The 22,354-nt window shown below is 42.3% G+C and overlaps 1 protein-coding gene across 4 annotated transcripts in view; it reads left to right on the forward strand.

Annotated features, from left to right (window-relative positions):
- Nucleotides 1–18,927, forward strand: part of apba1a (amyloid beta (A4) precursor protein-binding, family A, member 1a) — a 230,211-nt gene extending 211,284 nt beyond the window's left edge. For all 4 annotated transcript variants that reach the window (XM_080894921.1, XM_080894922.1, XM_080894920.1 and 1 more), the window contains 3 exons: nt 4,692–4,811; nt 4,914–5,054; nt 14,361–18,927. In XM_080894921.1, coding sequence (XP_080751047.1) covers nt 4,692–4,811; nt 4,914–5,054; nt 14,361–14,432 — 333 coding nt within the window. In that variant the 3' untranslated portion in view covers nt 14,433–18,927. The remainder of the gene's footprint in view (nt 1–4,691; nt 4,812–4,913; nt 5,055–14,360) is intronic.
- Nucleotides 18,928–22,354: the final 3,427 nt, after the last annotated feature.

The raw sequence follows: 22,354 nt of genomic DNA on the forward strand, positions 1-22,354 counted from the left end.
AGGCAACGAGTAAAGTCAGGGATTACTGTTGCAAAAACGGTAATTAGATTACCGTTACTTTCCCGTAGGAACGCTGCGTTACTGCGTTACTAAAACCGTGATTTTTTTTGCGAGTGTCTCACGACAGTGACGTAAGCGAGTGCGACGTTGGTGACAACAGCGGTGTGCAGATCAACAGTGGATCACATATCGAGTGCAGAGAGAGTATGAGCGTGCAGCGTTTAAAGCGTGGAAGTACTGACCTTACTTTGAGTTTGATTCCATAAAAAGTGACAAAAACATTAGTGTCCGCTGTGCGTGGGAAGAAAACTTCTTTTTACAGCGAAAAAACCCCCTAAACTTCCAACAAGCACCGAGTAGCTACCACGTAATGGGAAATTCACAGAGAAACTCGCGGATTCTTCCACTGACCGCGGCACACCTGCACCAGGGTAAACCTCCGCCTACCCCACTCCTGCTTTACAGGTGAAAATAGAGCAACAGGACCGCTGAGTCTTTGACTTTATTTATTTTCTGCTGCGTTTTACTTGCATCTATTTGAGAGACTGAGTGTAAACACAAAAAAACATTATTTTATGTGCTGGAATGTGCAGAAAATAGGTTTAAATGTTAAACTAATTTCTTCCAGTCAGAGAATGTTGCATATAATTAAATTTTTGCTTGATGCATAAAGTTAAAAGATTAAAACTAATAAAACAAGTTTTAAAAAGAGACTTTTCCATTTGATTACATTTTGTATGATGGATTATGTAGAAAAAGTAGAATTGGGCTGAAAGATCTATCGCTTTATCACCTATTCAGGTTGTAAATCGTGTCCTGAAGGCATGTAGTAATAGCCCATTAATAGGCAGATAGACAGGATGAGTTTGAGCTGTCTTACAAGCCTTATTGTGCACATCTAATAATGTACAATATACACTATCATCGAAAAGTTTGGGCACACCTTCTCATTTAGTGATTTGTCTTTATTTTCATGACTATTTCCATTGTAGATTCTCATTGAAGGCATCGACACTATGAATGAACACATGTGGAATTATGTAGTAAACAAAAAAGTGTGAAATATCTCAAAACATGTTTGATATTTTAGATTCTTCTAAACATCCACCCTTTGCTTTGATTCCTGCTTTGCTCACTCTTGGCTCTCTCTCTGAGCTTCATGAGGTCGTCACCTGAAATGGTTTCCAACAGTCTTGAAGGAGTTCCCAGAGATGCTGAGCACTTGTTGGTCCTTTTGCCTTCACTCTGAGCTCCATCTTATCACAAACCATCTCCATTGGGTTTAGGTCAGGTGACTGTGGAGGCCAGATCATCTGGTCAGCACTCCATCACTCTCAAATAGGTCTTACACAGCCTGGAGGTGTGTTTGGACTCATTGTGCTGTTGAAAAATAAACTAAATGCAAACCTGATGGGATGACATGTTGCTGCAGCATGCTGTGGTAGGCATGCTGTTAACTTGTTATTTCTGAGGCTGACTTGAATGAATGTATCCTCCAGTGTCATGAAAAATACCGGTGGACTCAGAGAGCAGAACGCACAGAGGCACAGAGTTGAAACAATTTGTTTACAGTGAAGGGGATGAATTTTCAGGGTCACTGTATATACAATAAAATGTGAATGTGGAGCCGGGATGTGCAGGTGAGGAGACGCACACCGGTAGCGCACTCGATCTGAGTGGAACAGGAGAATTAGGAGGGTCTTGCCCGAAACTGAGAAAAGCATAAAAGAGACTTTACCGAGAGTTGGAGAGCTTACTTGGTACTGTTTGCCAAAAACCTCCAGAAGGGAAACAAACCAAACGAGGCGACCGGGAGAAACAGACAGACGAAAATCCTGGTGAGGAAACAAAACTCGGTACAGTCACCAGCGAAAATAATCCACAGGCTCCAGTAGGCAGGCTGGCAGATTTACAGGCACTCCAGAAAAGTCGATACTCCGACACTAGTCGTCTGTCGGGCAGCTCCTAAAGAACGCTTCAGAAGAAAGTGTCTGAAGGGTAACAGGTGTGCCAGGTTCTTTGAGACATGTGAGACAGTTTTAACGTAGCGCTTGATGGTTTTTGTGACTGCACTCAGGGACACATTCAAGGTTTTATCAATTTCCCAGACTGACTGACCTTCAGTTCTTAAAGTAATGATGGGCTGTTGTTTCTCTTTACTTAGCTGATTGGTTCTCGCCATAATATGAATTCTAACAGTTGTCAAATAGGGCTGTCAGCTGTGCACCAACCTGACTTCTATACAACACAACTGATGGTCCCAACCCCATTAAGAAGGCAATAAATTCACAAATGAACCTTGACAAGGGGGCTACTTTCAGAAATCTAAAATATAAGACATATTTAGAATTATTATTAATTATCTCTTTGCTACATAATTCCATATATCTTGCTTCAAATACTTGATGCCTTCAGTTTGTATCTACAATGTAGAAAGTAGTAAAAATAAAGAGAAAACATTAAAAAAAATTTATATACATATATATTAGGGGTGCAACGATACACAAAATTCACGGTTCGGTTCGGTTCGATATTTTGGTGTCACGGTTCGATATTTTTTCGATACAAAAAAAATGTTCATGCCTTTTTAATTTGTCATTTATTAAAATTATAAATATATATTTTAACTCAAAAGTACAGTTTTTAAATTTAACCCTAACCCTTGTGCGTGTTTTTTATTTTGACAGCGAATGCACACCTGCGGACCACTTATGTGCAGCCCTGGTTATTTAGCTCATCATATTGCAGCCACAGAAATTCTTTTGTCCATGAAACCATAAAGCTGCACTTTCTCTTTGCCTTATAGTCTGATTTGTCATAACTTCTCCGTTTTGTGGTAAGCTTTTCTTTGGCTGTCACTTCTTCACCCTGACCTGTCTTATTTGGCTCAGCAGAACTAAAATATATATCCTGCTGCTTTTACACACGCACTCACATAAGCTCAGCGATTCTCTGCGCGATCAACCTCTCACATGTTTAAGCTGCGGGAGATTTCACTTGTCATGTTTGCATAGTAAGCTAACGATTAATAAGACAACGTCAGAGGAATTGGTGCACAAATTATCATCACTCACAGATCAGTGCTGTCGCTCTCTATACACAGTTCACGCGATTGCAAAGTGAAAGCAAAAAAACAAGCGCAAATTCAAACGCGACTTCAATATGTCACATATTGACAGTGGCTCACCGATGCCAATGACATAATTACCCAGCTACATTTCTGAAAGAATGCAAAAGCATTGACATATATTTTTCCTTCCTACAATAGCCCGACGGGCAGGGAAGAGATAGATTTTGGTAGCCCGACTGAAAAAATCGCTAGCCCCGGGACGTCGGGCTAGCGATATTGCGAGCCCTGTATCTGATTGAGGAATCACTCATCTTTGGAAAAGAGAGTTTATTACAGAGAAATGTCTCTTTCCAAAATAAAAGCTATACTATCCGCTTCTTCTGGGCTATATTCTCAGCAGCATATTAAACACATAAGGAGAATCATGTGCTAACAGCTGTCTAAATGACTCGGCTAAAGTTAGTAGCATGCTTGTTGTTTTTGTCTTTGCACTAGGATGATGTCGGCGTAAATGTGCAGTCATATTCGTTGTGTTCCCACTAGTGCTTTCAGGTTAATCTCGTTGAAATGACGTTAACGCCACAACACGGCGAATCTCTGTTAACGAGCTACCGCCGATCGCCCCGTGCATGGGGCTAGACGGCCAACACATTAACGAGCTAACTGCGCTAACACACTAGTTCCCACCCATGTAATTGAGCATTGCGTGGCACATCCAACATACTGTTTTACTTTAGTCCATGACTCGCTTACCTTCAGGGTCATACTTCACATGAAAACCAAAATAGTTCCAAACGCCAGATCTGAATGAGGGTGGGGAGGTCCATGTTGTAAGGAGAGCTTAACTTCTGTCTCGCTAGCTTGCCCTGCGCTCTTCCTTCTGACGATGCTGTCTGTGTTGAGCGCTCAGTGAATCTGCGTTCGACTACTCCGCCTAGGCTGCACTGTCGAGCCTAGGCGGAGTAGTCGAACGCAGATTCACTGAGCGCTCCACACAGACAGCATCGTCAGAAGGAAAGTTGATAAAATAAATTACAAATGTTGTATTGTTCGATACATATGCGTACCGAACCGAAAGCACTGTATCGAACGGTTCAATATCGATACGAATATCGTTGCACCCCTAAAATATATATATATATATATATATATATTAGTGTGTGTATATGTAAAACTACCAGTGCAGGACTCTGTGTTGTGTGATCGAACACAAGCGTTCAATTTGTGGCTTGGACCGCACCATTTACACACTGGGGCATAAACCACTCCGAGTCTGCTGCTGGGCCTTGCAAAGCAAACACAGTAAACACTGAGCCAAGATGGTGCCTGGACGAATGAGAAGCTTGAACTACGGTGTCCTGTATGGGACAAATGCTCGAAATCGCTGCCTTTTTCCCATTATTTAAGCTGCCCTGCAGTGACCACTGCATAGGAGAGAGCGCTTGCTACCACATATGTGTGTGTGTGTGTGTGTGTGTGTGTGTGTGTGTGTGTGTGTGTGTGTGTGTGTGTGTGTGTGTGTGTGTGTGTGCATATTATGTATAATATGTATACATACATTATTTGCTGCTGAATTTAATTCATCCCAATACTTGCTCTTTCCTGCTTCTCTTTCCTGTAGGGTCTGAAGAACCAGTCTCATATCAAGCTGAATATTGTGAGATGTCCCCCAGTGACTACTGTACTCATCAGACGGCCAGACCTGCGCTACCAGCTGGGTTTCAGTGTCCAGAATGGCATTGTGAGTAGTGTCTGCTCTGTTACATGATAACTGCAATTTTGTTACATTTCTTGAGTGATTTTATTTGTTATTTTTAAAGAAAAAGTGACATCTCTTCAACAGATTTGCAGCCTAATGCGTGGGGGCATTGCCGAACGGGGCGGGGTCAGAGTTGGTCACCGCATCATCGAGATCAACAGCCAGAGTGTGGTGGCCACGCCCCATGAAAAAATTGTCCACATCCTGTCCAGTGCTGTGGGAGAGGTAAGACATTGCATCACATTATACATAACAAGGAAATCAGGATCTTTCGATGCACAACAGTTAAAAGTGAAACACTGCAGTCTATTGTGCCTAAGGCCTTTCTGGGTGGTGCATTTGTGGGTTTCCTCTGGGTACTATGGTAAATGGACTGATTCTTATATAGCGCTTTTCTACTCTCCTGGAGTACTCAAAACTCTCTATATAACATGCCTCATTCACCCAATCTACACTCAGTGCTTTCTAAGTACACTCATACTCCGATGGATGCATCGGAGAGCAAGTTGGGGTTAGTGTCTTGCCCAAGAATACTTGGCATGCAGACTGCCAGGGATCGAACCACCAACCTTCCGATCAGTTGGTGACCTGCTCTGCCTCCTACAGCCACCCTATAGGTACTCCGGCTTCCTTCCTGGTCCAACGACATGCATGTAAAGTTAACTGGTTATTCTAAATCGATCATAGGTATGAATCCAAGGTGCACACAGCACTTACATCTATAGGATAGAGTACTTTATCAGTATGTGGGAAAAAGCTTTATATACACTGATCAGGCATAACATTATGACAACCTGCCTAATATTATTTTAGTCCCCCTGTTGCTACCAAAACAACTCTCACCCATTGAGCCATGGAGTATCTGGCACCAAGATGTTATACACCACTCTGCATTGAATAATAACTTATTATTAATCTCTGGCTCTCTGCCACAGCATGTCTTTAATCCTGACTTCCTTCGCTCACCACAACCGGTCATGGCAGACTCTTCCTGTTAAAAGGGAGTTTTTCCTTCCCACTGTCACCACAGTGCTTGCTCACAGGGGGTCATATGATTGTTGGGTTTTTCTCTGTTATTTTAGGGTCTACCTTACAACATAAAGCACCCCAACTGTTGTTGTAATTCAGCACTGTATAAATAAATAAAATTGAATAAAACTGAAGTGAATAGATTCTTTAAGTCCTTTAAGCTGCTAGGTGGGTGCCTCCATGCATCAGACTGGATTGCCCAGCACCTCCCAAAGATGCTTGATTGGGGTCAAATGTGGGGAATTTGGAAGCCAGTGAACACCTCAGACTCACTGTTGTGCTCATTCCTGAACCAGTTTTGCTTTGTCTCAGGGCACATTGTCCTGTTGAAAGAGGGCACAGGCATGAGGGGATACCATTGAAGGGTATTCCCTTTCCATGATCTACAGTGGCTTGCAAAAGTATTCGGCCCCCTTGAACTTTTTTTTTTTTTGTCACATTACAGCCACAAACATGAATCAATGTTATTGGACTTCCACGTGAAAGACCAACACAAAGTGGTGCACACGTGAGAAGTGGAAGGAAAATCATACATGATTCCAAACATTTGTTACAAATCAATAACTGCAAAGTGGGGTGTGCGTAATTATTCAGCCCCTTTGGTCTGAGTGCAGTCAGTTGCCCATAGACGTTGCCTGATGAGTGCTAATGACTAAATAGAGTGCACCTGTGTGTAATCTAATGTCAGTACAAATACAGCTGCTCTGTGACGGCCTCAGAGGTTGTCTAAGAGAATATTGGGAGCAACAACACCATGAAGCCCAAAGAATTCAATTCAATTCAATTCAATTCAATTCAGTTTTATTTATATAGCGCCAAATCACAACAAAAGTCGCCTCAAGGCGCTTCATAGATACAGAGAAAAACCCAACAATCATATGACCCCCTATGAGCAAGCACTTTGGCGACAGTGGGAAGGAAAAACTCCCTTTTAACAGGAAGAAACCTCCGGCAGAACCAAGCTCAGGGAGGGGCGGGGCCATCTGCTGCGACCGGTTGGGGTAAGAGAAGGAAGACAGGATAAAGACATGCTGTGGAAGAGAGACAGAGGTTAATAACAGATATGATTCAATGCAGAGAGGTCTGTTAATACATAGTGAGTGAGAAAGGTGACTGGAAAGGAAAAACTCAATGCATCATGGGAATCCCCCGGCAGCCTACATCTATTGCAGCATAACTAAGGGAGGATTCAGGGTCACCTGGTCCAGCCCTAACTATATGCTTTAGCAAAAAGGAAAGTTTGAAGCCTAATCTTGAAAGTAGAGATAGTGTCTGTCTCCTGAATCCAAACTGGAAGCTGGTTCCACAGAAGAGGGGCCTGAAAACTGAAGGCTCTGCCTGTCTAGAGATGCTTTTTGAGTAAAGGTTTAACTACAGCCAGCTTGAAGGCCTGTGGTACATAGCTGATCATTAGAGATAGGTTGATCATATTTAAGATCGAAGAATTAATTAATGGCAGGACTTCTTTGAGCAGTTTTGTAGGAATGGGGTCTAAAAGACACGTTGATGGTTTGGAGGAAGTAATTATTGAAGTTAACTCAGAAAGATCAATTAGAGAAAAAGAGTCTAACTTAACATCAATGGTACTAAGAGTAGCTGTAGATAATATTACATCTGTGGGATGATTATTGGTAATTTTTTCTCTAATGATAAAAATTTTATTTGTGAAGAAGTTCATGAAGTCATTACTAGTTAACGTTAAAGGGATGGTTGGCTCAAAAGAGCTCTGACTCTTTGTCAGCCTGGCTACAGTGCTGAAGAGAAACCTGGGGTTGTTCTTATTTTCTTCAATCAGTGATGAATAGTAAGATGTTCTGGCTTTGCGGAGGGCTTTCTTATAAAGCAGCAAACTATTTCTCCAGGCTAAATGATGATCCTCTAGATTTGTGACACGCCATTTCCTCTCCAGATTACGAGTCATCTGCTTTAGGGTACGTGTTTGAGAATTATACCACGGAGTCAGGTACTTCTGATTAGAGACCTTAGTTTTCACAGGAGCTACAGTATCCAGAGTCGTACGTAGTGAGGAGGTGAAATTATTAACAAGATAATCGACCTCTGTTGGGGTAGCGTTCAGATAGCTGCTCTGCTCTGTGTTGGTACAGGGCATTGAAGATGATAACAGGGGGTGGACTATATTCTTAAACTTAGTTACAGCACTTTCAGAAAGACATCTACTGTGATAAAGTCTACTCTTCACCGCTGTGTAATCAATTATTGTAAATGTAAATGTTATCAGGAAATGATCAGACAGGAGAGGGTTTTCAGGAAACACTGTTAAATGTTCAGTTTCTATGCCATATGTTAAAACAAGATCTAGAGTGTGATTAAAGTGGTGGGTGGGTTCTTTTACATTTTGAGAGAAGCCAATTGAGTCTAATAACAGATTAAATGCCATGTTGAGGCTGTCATTTTTAGCATCTACATGGATGTTAAAATCACCCACAATAATTATTTTATCTGAGCTCAGAACTAAATTAGATATAAAGTCTGAGAAATCAGACAGAAACTCTGTGTAAGGCCCAGGTGGACGATAGATGATAACAAGTAAGACTGGTTTCTGAGTTTTACAGCTGGGGTGGACAAGGTTAAGCATCAGGCTTTCAAATGAATTAAAAGTCTGTCTTGGTCTTTCATTAATTAATAGGCTGGTGTGAAAAATGGCTGCCACACCTGCCCCTCGGCAGATTTCTGGTAGTTAGAATGACTCAGGGGTGTTGATTCATTTAAACTAACATAATCATCCTGCTGCAACCAGGTTTCTGTGAGGCAGAGTAAATCAATTTGTTGATCAATTATTAAGTCATGTACTAACAGAGACTTGGAGGAGAGAGACCTAATATTTAATAATCCACATTTCACTGTTTTACTCTTTGGTTCAGATGTGGATACTTTATTGTTCTTTCTTTGTAATTGTTTATGTTTAAGTTGTTTGTTTCTGGTTTTTAGTTTGTTTTTTGTCTGTTTGGGAGCTGACACAGTCTCTATGGAGATGGGTTTTTGGGGGGGTAGCAGGAGGAGAGAAGCTGCAGAGAGGCGTGTAAGACTGCAACTCTGCTTCCTGGTCCCAACTCTGGATAGTCATATTATGGGGGGTTTAATAAATTTGTCCATATTTCTAGAAATGAGAGCTGCTCCATCCAAAGTGGGATGGATGCCGTCTCTCCTAACAAGACCAGGTTTCCTCCAGAAGGTTTGCCAATTATCTATGAAGCCCACATCGTTTCTGGGACACCACTCAGACAGCCAGCAATTTAAGGAGAACATGCGGCTAAACATGTCACTCCTGGTCTGATTGGGGAGGGGGCCAGAGAAAACTACAGAGTCCGACATTGTTTTGGCAAAGTTGCACACCGATTCAATAGTGATTTTAGTGACCTCCGATTGGCGTAACCGGGTGTCATTACTGCCGACGTGAATTATGATTTTACTGAATTTACGTTTACCCTTAGCCAGCAGTTTTAAATTTCCTTCAATGTCACCTGCTCTGGCCCCTGGAAGACAATTGACTATGGTTGCCGGTGTCTCTAGCTTCACATGTCTGAGAACAGAATCGCCAATTACCAGAGTTTGACCCCCGGCGGGTGTGTCGCCGAGTGGGGAAAAACGGTTAGACACATGAACGGGTTGGTGGTGTACCTGGGGCTTCTGTTTAGGACTATGCTTCCTCCTCACCGTGACCCAGCCGCCCTCTTTCCCCAGCTGCTTGGGATCTGCCGGGGAACAGCTAGCGGGGCCTACGCTATCTTCGGCTGCACCAGCTACAGGGGCCTGGCTAGCTACGGGTGAATGAAGGGTGCGAAGCCGAGTCTCCAATTCAGTAATCCTGGCCTCCAGCGCTGCAAATATGCTACATTTGTTAGAGATATCATTACTGCTAAAGGAGGCCGAGGAGTAACTAAACATCTGACACAATGAGCAAGAAAGTGTAGGAGGGACAGGTGAAGTAGCCATGGTGCTAACGAGTCGGCTACGAGCTAAGCTAAGCTAGCGAAACAGTACAGAGACAGTGAGTGAATACTTTGGCTATAAATTAGGTAGTGAGTACTCAGAAAGTGTGCTTCGGATGAAGCACGTGAAGATTATACTATGAAAGAAGAATGTATTTAAAAGTTTTTAATTAAATTGCTAAGCAGATAAGCTACTCAGAAACACCACTGTGTTTGAGCAGGAACAGGAAGTGATACTCTACCACAGAGCGAGCGAACACCAAGTGACAGCGCCAACAACTCATTGCTTCACCTGAACACAGCAGACAGGTCAGGGATAAAGTTATTGAGACATTTAAAGCAGGCTTAGGCTACAAAAAGATTTCCCAAGCCTTGAACATCCCACGGAGCACTGTTCAAGCCATCATTCAGAAAGGGAAGGAGTATGGCACAACTGTAAACCTACCAAGACAAGGCCGTCCACCTAAACAGACCTGGCATCTTTCCTGTTTCTTTACACCTGTATCCACTGGATCCACTGCACACTTGACCTTATCAATGACAGCTGCTGCTGCTGGAGATCGAGCTGGTCTGACTCGCCTCTGGGTCTTGGGAGTGACAAGACTTTTGCCCAGTTCTTCCAGGAAAAGCCGACGTCGGTACAATACGCTGGCATTCCAGTGTTGGTTGATTTCAGTCCACAGGACATAGGCATTGTAAGCTGACACATCCAAAATGTTGTAGAAAATTACCAAGGGCCAACGAGCTGTGTTGCACTGGCAGCTGTATGTTGCTGTGACTTTGTCAAGATTGTCTACTCCTCCTTTGGAGCGAGTTGTAGTCTTTGTCTTGAAAGATCCTCTGTCTCTGAAACACCTTCTTCTTCATCACTATCCCAGTTCAAAAGCAGTGATAAAGCTTCTTCAGTCGTCATCCTTCAGGAGCTCATTTTAGGTGTGTTGAAATGACACGAGAACAGTGACAAGAACAGGGGAGAGAAAGTTTCTCACATACACACCTGGGTCTGATGTATATTCAGAGGCAGTCAAAACAAAGTACATCAAAGACAAATGTTTATTTTGGATCTGAACAGCTTTTTACTTGCATAAAAGTGTGCGGGTCAAAATGACCTGCAACATCATCTTTGTATACAAACACTGCAAAGACATCCCAGGACCAAAGTGTCCATATTTTACACACCAGTTCATGACCCCAGATAAGGAAAAGTCATAAACCTTCAGTACTTTGGTCAACACAAAAACTGGAATGGGTCAAATTGGGTCAAACCCTAACCTTATCCGTAACCTTAACAAGCACTTTAATGACTTCAAATAGTGTTTTCCAAAGTGATTGAAGTAAAATGAATGAACGTGTAGATTCCAAATGGTTCTCATGTTTCCTCATTTTTCTGATCTCGTCATTTAGGGATGTGTCGGGTGCCTGGAAGCGTAATATGTTGACGATTTGTCACCTAGCATAAAATATTACGCTTTTGGAGTGAGAACGTGTTGCAGGATTCAGGATTCCAACAATGGCGGCAGCTCCTTAGTTTTAATATTACTCTTATTAAACTTTTAACATATTTTGAGAATGTAGCTGTGTAAACTTCAAATATCTGCTCGGTTTATTAAGATATCACATATTTGCCAAAGTCCTGCAACGTTTTCGGAGACGTTGTTACCCACCAGCTCGATAGCTGACCAGGAGGTCAAGGGTCACTAGAGCTGGCAAAAGCAGCAAACTTCCAGCACATCGTTTTCTGATTAACTGATTAAACAGAAGTGTGAGATGGTCGAGAATTTACGCCAGTGTCCTGTTATTAAACTCCTCCGAGACAGCGGTGACGCAAATCTGAAGGCTAGACCATCCAATTTCACAGCCTCGCACTTCCGGCCTTCGAAGGACGCGGCCCACATAGACCGCGAAGGCCGGGTCCTCCAAAGGATGCGGTTTTGGGACACAGCTGCTCTTTTTTTGCTTTGTATCTGTAACCAGACCTTAACGGGAAAAAACTAACTTGTGTAAATATTTTTTTACAAACACAAATTCTCATCAATCGATGCACAAACATCAAAAATTCAGATATTTTGGTTTTCAAGGTTACAAAACTTCACAACTAAGCATTTGATTTAAAAGTACAAAATATTTATGAGAGCAATTTGAGCCCACAACGCTGCTCCTAGATACGGTTCTATTGCAGGTCTGTTTTTAGTTACAGATGTAAGTGAACGCTACAGAGTGATGCATTAGATGCATTCGAATAGAATAGAATAGAATTCAACTTTATTGTCATTGCACATGTCACACTTGTGACATGTACTTACAAGGCAACAAAATGCAGTTTGCATCGATCCAGAAGTGCTTTAGCCATGATATAGATATATTACAATATATATTAGCAATAATATAGATATGTAAGTATATTACAGAAATGGGTCTATTACGGTATGTTATAATGTACACGGTATGAAGTATGTTATGAATATGCTATAACTATAAGTATGTACAGGCTATGAACAGGATATAAACATGAAAACTATACAGAAATATGAAATATGCAAGTTATAAACAGTTGTAGAATTATAATTATCGTGTTGTACAGTATGATTGTCTATACAGCATTTACAGTAGTGCAGTTAAGATCAGTGAGATATGTGGATAATTTCTACAGAGGTATATAAAGTGCTGGTGGTTGTGAGTGATGGTTCAGTCCATGTTATTATTGTGTTTGAGGGTACAGTTGTCCATTGTGAGTGTGTGTATGTCCAGTCCATGTGTTAACGTGGGTCAGATGTCAGGAGGCAGAGTTCAGGAGTCTGACAGCTGTGGGGAAGAAGCTGTTCTGGTACCTGGTGGTCTTAGTCCGGAGGCTCCTGTAGCGCCTCCCAGAGGGCAGGAGGGTGAAGAGTCCATGTGATGGGTGACTGGGGTCTTTGATGATTTTCCCAGCCCTTTTCAGACACCGCTTCCTGTAGATGTCTTTTATGGCAGGAAGTGGTGCTCCGGCGATGCGCTGGGCAGTTTTCACGACCCTCTGCAACGCCTTCCGGTCCGAGGCAGAGCAGTTCCCGTACCAGACTGTTATACAGTTGGTCAGGATGCTCTCGATGGTGCAACGATAGAAGTCACCAGGATGTCTGAGGACAGGTGGTTCTTCCTCAGAGTCCTCAAGAAGAAGAGGCGCTGGTGAGCCTTCTTGACCAGCTTGGAGCAGTTGGTCGTCCAGGTGAGATCCTCGGAGATGTGGACTCCCAGGAACTTGAAGCTGCTCACACGCTCCACAGCCGTCCCCTTAATGTGGATGGGTGGATGTGGGTCAGCATTCCTCCTGTAGTCCACGATGAGCTCCTTGGTCTTCTCGGTGTTAAGCAGCAGGTTGTTTCTGTCGCACCACTCAGCCAGACGATCCACCTCCTCCCTGTAGGCGGCCTCATCGTTGTCACTGATGAGGCCAATCACCATGGTGTCATCTGCAAACTTAATGATGGTGTTGGAACCATCAGCAGGTCTGCAGTCGTGGGTGAAGAGGGAGTAGAGGAAAGGGCTCATCACACAGCCTTGTGGTACACCGGTGTTCATCGTGATTGTAGATGAACAGCGGTTATCCAACCGGACATGTTGGGGGCGGTTGGTCAGGAAGTCCAGTAACCATTTGCAGATGAGGGAACTGATGCCCAGGTCTGTCAGTTTCCTGATGAGTTGTGAGGGGTGGATTGTATTGAACGCTAAACTGAAGTCTATAAACAGCATTCTGGTGTAGGTGTTGTTGTTGACCAACTTATGGTGGTTTATGAGGTTGTTAATGAGGCCCATGTTGCTCTGATAGCAGCCTTCAGCTGGTCTGTATCGTTGGGTCAGGTGTTTCTCCTATTCCTTTTACTCCAAGACCCCATGTGGTCACGGTCAACAACAGTGCCATTTGACAGTAGCTTTAGGACACTGTGGGTGGGACTTTCATGTGCCTTTTTTACAACCTTGACTTCCAATTAAAATCCAAAATTTAATTTTATCTGAAAAGAGGACTTTGGACAATTGAACAACAGTCTTTGTGGGGTGGCTGTAGCTCAGGTGGTGGAGCAGGTCAGCTGCTAACTGGAAGGTTCGATCCCAGGCTCCACCAGCCAAATATCCTTGGGCAAGATATTAACCCTATGTTGCTCTCCGATGCATCCATCGGAATGTGAATGCGTATGAATGTTAGACAGTGAGCACTTAACAGTGTAGAATAAGTGCCTGTGTGAATGGGAAGTAATTGGGTGAATGAATTAGTTGTATAAAGCGCTTTGCTCAGAGTAGAAATGTGCTATATAAGAACCAGTCCATTTACCACTCCGTAGTCTGATGTTGTTTGTGGTCCACGAGTGGCTTGATGTCAGGATGTAGCCCCTTTTATTACTTCTGCACGGTTCTTGACAATCGTTTCAGGGCTTCAGGCATCTCTGATTCTTGGGCACCCTTTCCTACCCGAATTTCTATTACATACCATTATACCATTAGATATGTAATGATATAAATAAGAACCTTTATATCAGAATTCCATGATGATTACTTTGTTCTGTTCTGTCTGCTTTAGATTCATATGAAGACCATGCCTGCTGCTATGTATCGCCTGCTGACCGCCCAGGAGCAGCCTGTTTACATTTAACCCACAAACTGACCTCACAGATCAACTCCCTCAGCCCAGCCCGGACCTCATCCTGTATAGCTGATGAATTGTAGTGAGTTGTTAAGATTGTTCTGTTGCTCAAACTCATCTAGCTGCAACACAAAAACCAATATTATCCATGTGTATGTAGGCTTTTATTATTACAATAAAAAGATGTTCACACCAGATACATTTTCAGTACCTAGTCGTGCCCCAGAGTCTGCAGAGTTTCTTCATGGTTTACTGTTGATATTTTGAAACACAATATATAGTAACGTGTATTGCCGCTTAGTTCATGAAACTAAATCAGTTTCCTCATTGTTAAATTAGAGGAATGATGTTTGTTTTGCACAGTAAAAATCTTATTTCCAATCTTACACATGAGTCACATCCAGACACAGTTGTGGGCAAAAGTTTACATACTTTCATGACATTGTGGGTCACTAGATGCTTTTGGTAGCCATCAACAAACCTCTGGTGAAATTCCAGCTGAATATTTGATCACTCTTCTTGCCACAATTAGTCAAGTTCATTTAAATTGGTTGCTTTCCTGGCATGGACCTATGCTAGGCCCAAACATGCTGAGGAAAGCTATTCCAGAAGTAGATGAAACATTACTTGATGTTGTCTGTCTTCATGCTCAATCATCCAGCTAAAGAAATCCCAAAAAGTCTGGCCGCAGAGTTTTCAGTGGGAGAAACGTTTCGTCATCATCAGGTGACTTCTTCAGTCTCAGCTGACTGCAGGTTTCCAACCTTAGAAACAGGACATTTGCACAGTGACTGACACCAGCAGCACTGAATGAACACTGGGCTGGGAGGTCAGCTTATGACCATTAGTATGCAAATTGCCATGACCGCTAATCAACAACCATTGATCAGTGACCATGAGTACCATTCACAGAGTTGGGGAATGTCTGCCATCACAGCATTGTAAGATGGTGTGTAAATCTACAGTCCTTTGCGCTTTAGTGAGTTCCTTTAAATTTGTGAGTATTGATCAATCAATCTGAATACTATTAATCTATAATCTATAATCAGCATAAGTTATTAAACATTATGTATAGAGAGTGAGAGAGCCTGCATGTACGTATACTTTTGACCCAGCATGGATGAGAGAAAATCCAAAACAAATTCAAACTTTTTCACCTCATTCTTATTTTTTTTAAACTTTAAAGGCCCAAAATAAATGTAACGTTCATGCACATGATGGCTGTATGTAAACCTCTGAACATACCTGTATCTGCTACTAGTACCCCGAGTTTCACCACAGGGCACTGCCGATGTCTAGTTACATTTTCTACACCAAACCCATGTATGAAAAAAACCCTCGTTTATGTAGAATTAAGTTACGTAGGTTTCACTTTGTGGGCTCAGTCGTGTTTCGACTCTCAGCTCAGAATCACAGTATTTTGAGCAGATTATTCTTGTTTATTACCAAAATTTAATGGTAAATTAACTCATTCCTATATAGCACTTTTCTACTTTATCCCAGCACTCACAGCGCTTTATACAACTTGCCTCATTCATCCATTTGTACAAGCACTTCTTTCTGGGGGTTGTGTTCGATCTAACAATCGCACACATTCATACTCGGTGGATTCCCCGGAGAGCAGCTCGGGGCTAGTATCTCGCCCAACGATATTCGGCAGACAGCCAGCGATTGAACCATGAACATTTCAATTAGTAGATGACCTGCACCACCTCCTGAGCTACAGCAACCCGAAATGATCCGTCATCACATTTTAAAATGAGGTAAATATAACCTCAGAGGAACAACAAACCATGACATGTTCCAACATCATTATTCACTTAATATAAATTCAGCCCAAACGCAGAAGCATGTGTGAAAAATTAACTACTGTTTCCTGTAGGAATTAAGTGGGTAAATACACCTATTTATCCTGCATGAGCATAATCAGTGATTATTGATTATCAGTAGATTTGATCACCTCTAGAAAAGGAAAAGTTTTAGCAGTTTGTGGATCTGGAGCACTCAGTTATCTAGTATCTTCACTGCCATGGAGAAAAGACATCAGCAGTTACCTAAAAAGCAATTATTGCCCACAAGGCTCATAAGAGCATTTCCAAACAGTTTCAAATCCATCATTCTACAGTGACAAAGACTTTTCACAAGTGGAAAACATTCATGGCAGTTTCCTGTCGTCTCGTCTCAGTGGATGTCTCAGCAAATTCATTCCAGCTCTTGCAATACTCAGAGCTACACTCAGACTCCACGTGCCTCAGTTAGCCACGTTAAATATGATACAGTAAGAAAAAACATGGAACAAGTATGGCATCTTTGCATTTGTTTCTGAGAAAAAGAGCCTAAAAAGAATATACCAGCATGGCTTAGCTTTGCAAAACTGCATCTGAACTAACTCGTTGGCTTCTTGTGCAGCAACAAGACCTGGGCACCTTGCAATCATTGAGTAAACTCCTCGGTATACCAAAGTATTCTAGAGTAAAATGTGACAAAGCAAATGTGAAGGTGTTGCAATGGCCCAGTCCCACCTCAAGCTGGGTGAAATGCTGTAGTGGACCTTAAGAGAGCTGTTCATAACCGACAAAGCATGGAAGCAGCTGTGTGAAGGACAACGAGACACCTGAGTGACTGATGACGTGACACACAAAAGATTACTAACGTCTTTGGTTGCTTAGGCAAAGCTCTAGACTAACTCTTTTTGCCACGGTTGCAAGGCGCACCAGCACCAACGTTAGGCGCACCCAAATTTTTCAACCGCATCGCTTAACACCGCAGTTTTACATGTGCACTTTTTGGGGGGGGGAATTGCTGTCTATACAGACAACACTGATTTGTAAATGATTAACTAACAATCTTGTCAACACAACGTTACTGAAAAAGTGCTTGTGTTTAAAGAGCGTTGACGCTCTTCGGCAATATTGTAGACAATGTTAAACTTAATCATCACATCGGCTCCTCTGACGACCTGTTTGCTGCTGAAAGGCAGCGGGGGGAGGGGACACATTTATCGCAGCATATAATGTGTTTCTGGATACACTGCTGCTTTTTCAGCATTCAGGGGCTGATGGCTCCGTGTCAGAGCTGGCTATGAATTTCAGACGGATCAGGCCTTAACAAATAAGTTATCAATTGTTCTTTTCATCTTTCCTCATTACTGACAGCTACATCCGCTTCTGTCGGGCCTAGGCTGCTCACTGGGGCTGCGTATCGTCACTGATTTCTGTAATCCATTCGATTCGATTCAGTTTTGCCTCAAATAGTCAGAAATATTATAATTCTGATCATTTATCAGAACTGACACTGTGAGACTTCATCAGAGGTCTGAACATCACAGCAGATGCCTTTGTGTCAAAGTAACTGAGAATAAAACAGAAATCGAAGGAGATTTTCCTGACCTGGCTTTTTATAGCAGATAACCTTAAAAATATTCTGCAATTTTGCATAATTTTAAAAAGTATAAATTTCTTCAGTATTGAACAGCAGAAATGAGTCTTTCTTGTCCGAGGACATTTAATTAACAAAAAAGAAAAAGACAGCGCTGTAAACAACGGTAGACGGTGGGTAATAAGCCAATGAATGCAGAAAACAGAGATTTGAGACGGGAAACTGTTCCTGAAGTACAGAGAGAGAGCTGTGTGCTGGAAGCAAAACAGCAAAGGTCAGAGGGAATTAATGACGACATTTATCAAATGTGAAACATAGTTTGCTGCTTCTTTTGCTGCTGGTTCAGTGAATTTTGGTTGGAGAGAAATAAAACCTGCAGCATCAGAATCGAGCACAAAAAGACGTAAACACAGAGCAGACCCGACGCATCAGAGTCGGTGAGCTGCCGGCTTTCAGCCCCGACGGCCTGTCCGTGTTCGGGCCGTCAGGTGAGAAAGTCGAGAAAGAGAAAGCTGATTCTGATGCGTGGGGTCCACGCTGTGTTTACGTCTTTGTGTGGAGTCCGTTACCAGGGCCCTATTTCAGGAAGCCGGTTTAGTGCAAACTCTGAGTAAGTATACCCTGAGTTAACGAAAACTCTGGGTTTTCGGTTTCACAAAGCGAGTTTAGATTAATTCTGAGTGAGTTACTATGACAACACACTCCGTGAAGCTAACCTGCCCCCTAGCAGGTTTACTTCAACTAACCCTGACCTTCTCCGCCTCTTTGTCAGAAACCTGACTGTAGGAAGTGTCAGACATGGCGTGCTCCTTCCTTGAAGAGCCAGTAGATGTTGAAGCCCAAATCCTCCGCAGAGCTCTCCGCCGGGAGAGAGTGATTAGAGCGCGTTTGGACATTTTATCATTTCCTGATGATTTCCTGTGTGAACGTTACCGTTTTCCAGCACAATCTATAATTTTTTTGAATAACATCCTCAGGCCTAATATTGCTCATGTGACACATCGCGGACATCCTCTCAGTTCTGTACATATTATTTGTATCGCACTTCGGTTTTTTGCAAACGGGAGCTTTCTGTATAATATTGGTGACGCTGAGCACGTTTCCAAGGCTACCGTCTGTCGGGCAGTTGCACTGAAACGTCTCCTGTACTGGTTTGTGGTGTTCCCCGGTCACAGACCCACAAGATTTATCAAAGAGGGATGCCACAAAATTGCAGGTATCAGGATGAACGAAACTTAATTCATGATGTGGTGATACTTGAACTACTACTTAAATTTTACATTTATTCTCACGGTTCCCAGGCGTGATTGGCTGTATAGATGGCACTCACATTCCAATCATTGCTCCTTCAGTAAATGAAGGAGACTATGTGAACAGGAAGTCTTTCCACAGCATTAATGTACAGGTACATAGTTCCCTGTAGCATTTCAAACTAACAAATTATTTCATTATAGTAATGGATGCTAATTTGTGTTCTCTGCACTGTGAAGATCATATGTGATGCTGCCAACATTATCACAAATGTGGAAGCCAACTGCTCAGCCTCTGTGAGTGGTGGTGGTGGTGGAGGACCCCCACCTGTTTTTCGGGCCTCCGCTTTTTTTCTAGTGGCCATAACGGGTCACATTTGAGCATACAGAGTAAGCAAATATGTACTTGTAATGTGCTCAGATAATTTCAATAAGTGCTTACAGAGCGGAAATTAATGTAGCCTCTAACTGCAATTGATTTACATCGGACAAACAGACCAAGCACTATGGCTCATAATACAATTACACCTTACCTGTTTGGACTATATTTTTATATTTCATTTTTACTTGCTGCCAGGAACGTTTGGGGCCTGTTGGGTTGCACCTGCGCTCACATCACATCACAAAATAAAATATAATAAAATAACGTGTTAAATGGGTGGAAATCCCTCGATCAATGTTTAAATTAACACTCACGCATTGACTCTGTCGGCTATGTTTTGCCATGCATGCTCCCTTTCTTTTGCAGCTGAGCCTGTGTTACTTTTTTTCCGCAAAATTTGCATGTTATCGGCATATGCTGCCATCAGAATTTCGGCCTCAAGCGCTGTAAAATACATTGACCGCGCCTTCTTTCCCTCCGTCTCCATGGTGACTCGCTTAATCTGTGCTCCACTAATCAGGGCTTTATGTATCCTCGTGCGCGCGCTTAACTTGGGGTTAAAGCAACTCCGCGTTGACTGAACTAATTGTTATCAGCCTTTCTGAAACCGAATATTCCGAGTTGGACAGTTCGGGGTTACTCAACCCTGAGTATCGTTTTTCACTCTGAGTTTTCTAAACCGGCTTCCTGAAATAGAGCCCTGCTCTCATTTACTGTTTGGTGGTTGTTGAAATAGTTTTGAGAGCTTTAACCTGAGATTCTGGCGTTTCGACATTTATATTTAAAAGTCGATTCAGGATTTAATGAATCGATATCGCTTTATTCAAACTACTCACCTCTCTATCTGCCTGCACTTTCAAATACACACAAAAGGACCACGGCCAATCACAGAGGTCCCGCCCCTGACTATCTCTGATTGGGACACACGATAGGGGCACGATGTGTGTCAGCTGATGACCACACGGAGACTCAGAGTTGTGGACACACTCTAGAGCGCTGCTTAGGTCGTTCTACAAGCTCGAGTATACTTAACTTTTTACACATTGCTTCTGCATTTTGATTTTTATTAAATAAATCAATTTAAATTAATATGAGGTTATGTTTCTTTATAGTGATGACAGTCAATCTATGTCAAGCTTTTTCCCTAAGATGGATTTTATGCAAATACATTGTATAAATTGCATCTGTATTAATTATCATGAGATAATGAATGCAGGTAATATCTGTGGGCAGATATTACCTTATGTCTTACCCTGTTACCCTTGAATACAGAAAGAAAAAAACAGTACCAGTTTCTGTTTCATTTTGGCTTTTATATCAAACAGTCAGCAATGTACAAAGACGTCTGTATAACGTAACCCACAAATGTGACGACTGTGGCTGTGTGTGAATGTACAAGCAGCAGCAGGATGTACAACTGTCTGTTTTTGGTTTGAGGGGACTCTGCATTGCCTAAAGAATGTACACTATACCTTGCTTGTACAAAAACAATAAAGAAGCTCAAATATTCTACTATTCAAAATATAAATATGAATAAAGGATTCTAGCCTCTGCCGTTTTGTGATAAGTGAAATAAACAACACTTCTTGCAGCCTCTCTATACACCTGATTGATCACCATCCCAATCACAATGTTTCCATTAGATATCTCGGCTAAGGCTGACCAGTCTCCTGTTCCCAACGAGCTCCACCATGCTTCGGCTAAATCTGTCATGTGCAGACCCTTCAGCTGCTCACTAGGTTTGTCTTTAAAATGAACCAAATATATTTATGTATTTATTTATCATTTTGGAGCGCTGTCTTTTGCTACACTGCTCGGGGTCATCAACACAGCACATTGGCTGTGCTCTTCACTCCTTAGAGGAGCTCTACAGTAAAGCTGCAGGGACACATCACACCCATATATCACCTGTTCCTGCTGTTATCCTAAGAGAGGGGTTACGAGACAGTAAACAAACAAACAGCACATATACAAGGTTTGTTTTTATTATAGGCAATAAATGAAAACACCTCTCTGCCTTTAATTGTTAGTTATTATTAATCTCTGGCTCTCTTCCACAGCGTGTCTTTGTCCTGTCTTCCTCCCCTAACTCCAGCCAATCACAGCAGATGGCTCCGCCCCTCCTTTAGCCTGGGTCTGTTGGAGGTTTCTTCCTGTAAAAAGGGAGTTTTTCCTTCCCACTGTCGCCAAAGTGCTTGCTTATTGGGGGTCACTTGAGTGTTGGGTTTTTCTCTGCATGTATTATTCTAGGGTCGACCTTACAATATAAAGCTCTTTGAGGCGACTGTTGTTGTGATTTGGCGCTGTGTAAATAAATAAATTGAATTGAACAGGGAACAGTACGCCTGCCTTCACAGACCTGTGAGGCAAGCTGTGCAGTCTCTAACCTGTACAATCAGCACACACGCACAGATGTGTCTATATTGCCAAACATATTAACTTACCCATACAAATCACTGATTTCAGGCGTTCCAATCATTCCATGCCCGTATGTATGTGACTGGATGTTCATATGTAATGGAATTTTCTATGTCACGTGGAAAATAAGACAAATGTAATGAAGTGGTTTTTCATGAAGTAATTTGTGCCTTAGTTAAAAGTGGGTAAGGTGAGAGTATAGGGTGTGGCTAGATATCAGGTGATTCTGTATAAATGATGATGATTGGATGTCCAGATAGGAGGTGAGAGAGAGGGAGGCAGATGTGCAAAAGAGTATAAAAGAGAAATATTCAGAATATTCTGGTTGTTTTTTTCTGTAGTTCTTTCAATGAGCTGAAGACATCATCTTAAGACATCTTGAGGGTCCACAGTTAAAAACTACAGCATGCAATGCCAGAGGAGCCCCCACCACCACCCGAACACTCTGGACCCACAAACGGGTTTTGTGATTTTTGCCATATTGGTTTATAAATCCAAGAGGA

This window comes from Rhamphochromis sp. 'chilingali', assembly GCF_963969265.1.
Source record: "Rhamphochromis sp. 'chilingali' genome assembly, chromosome: 10".
In the NCBI taxonomy this organism is placed as follows: domain Eukaryota; kingdom Metazoa; phylum Chordata; class Actinopteri; order Cichliformes; family Cichlidae; genus Rhamphochromis; species Rhamphochromis sp. 'chilingali'.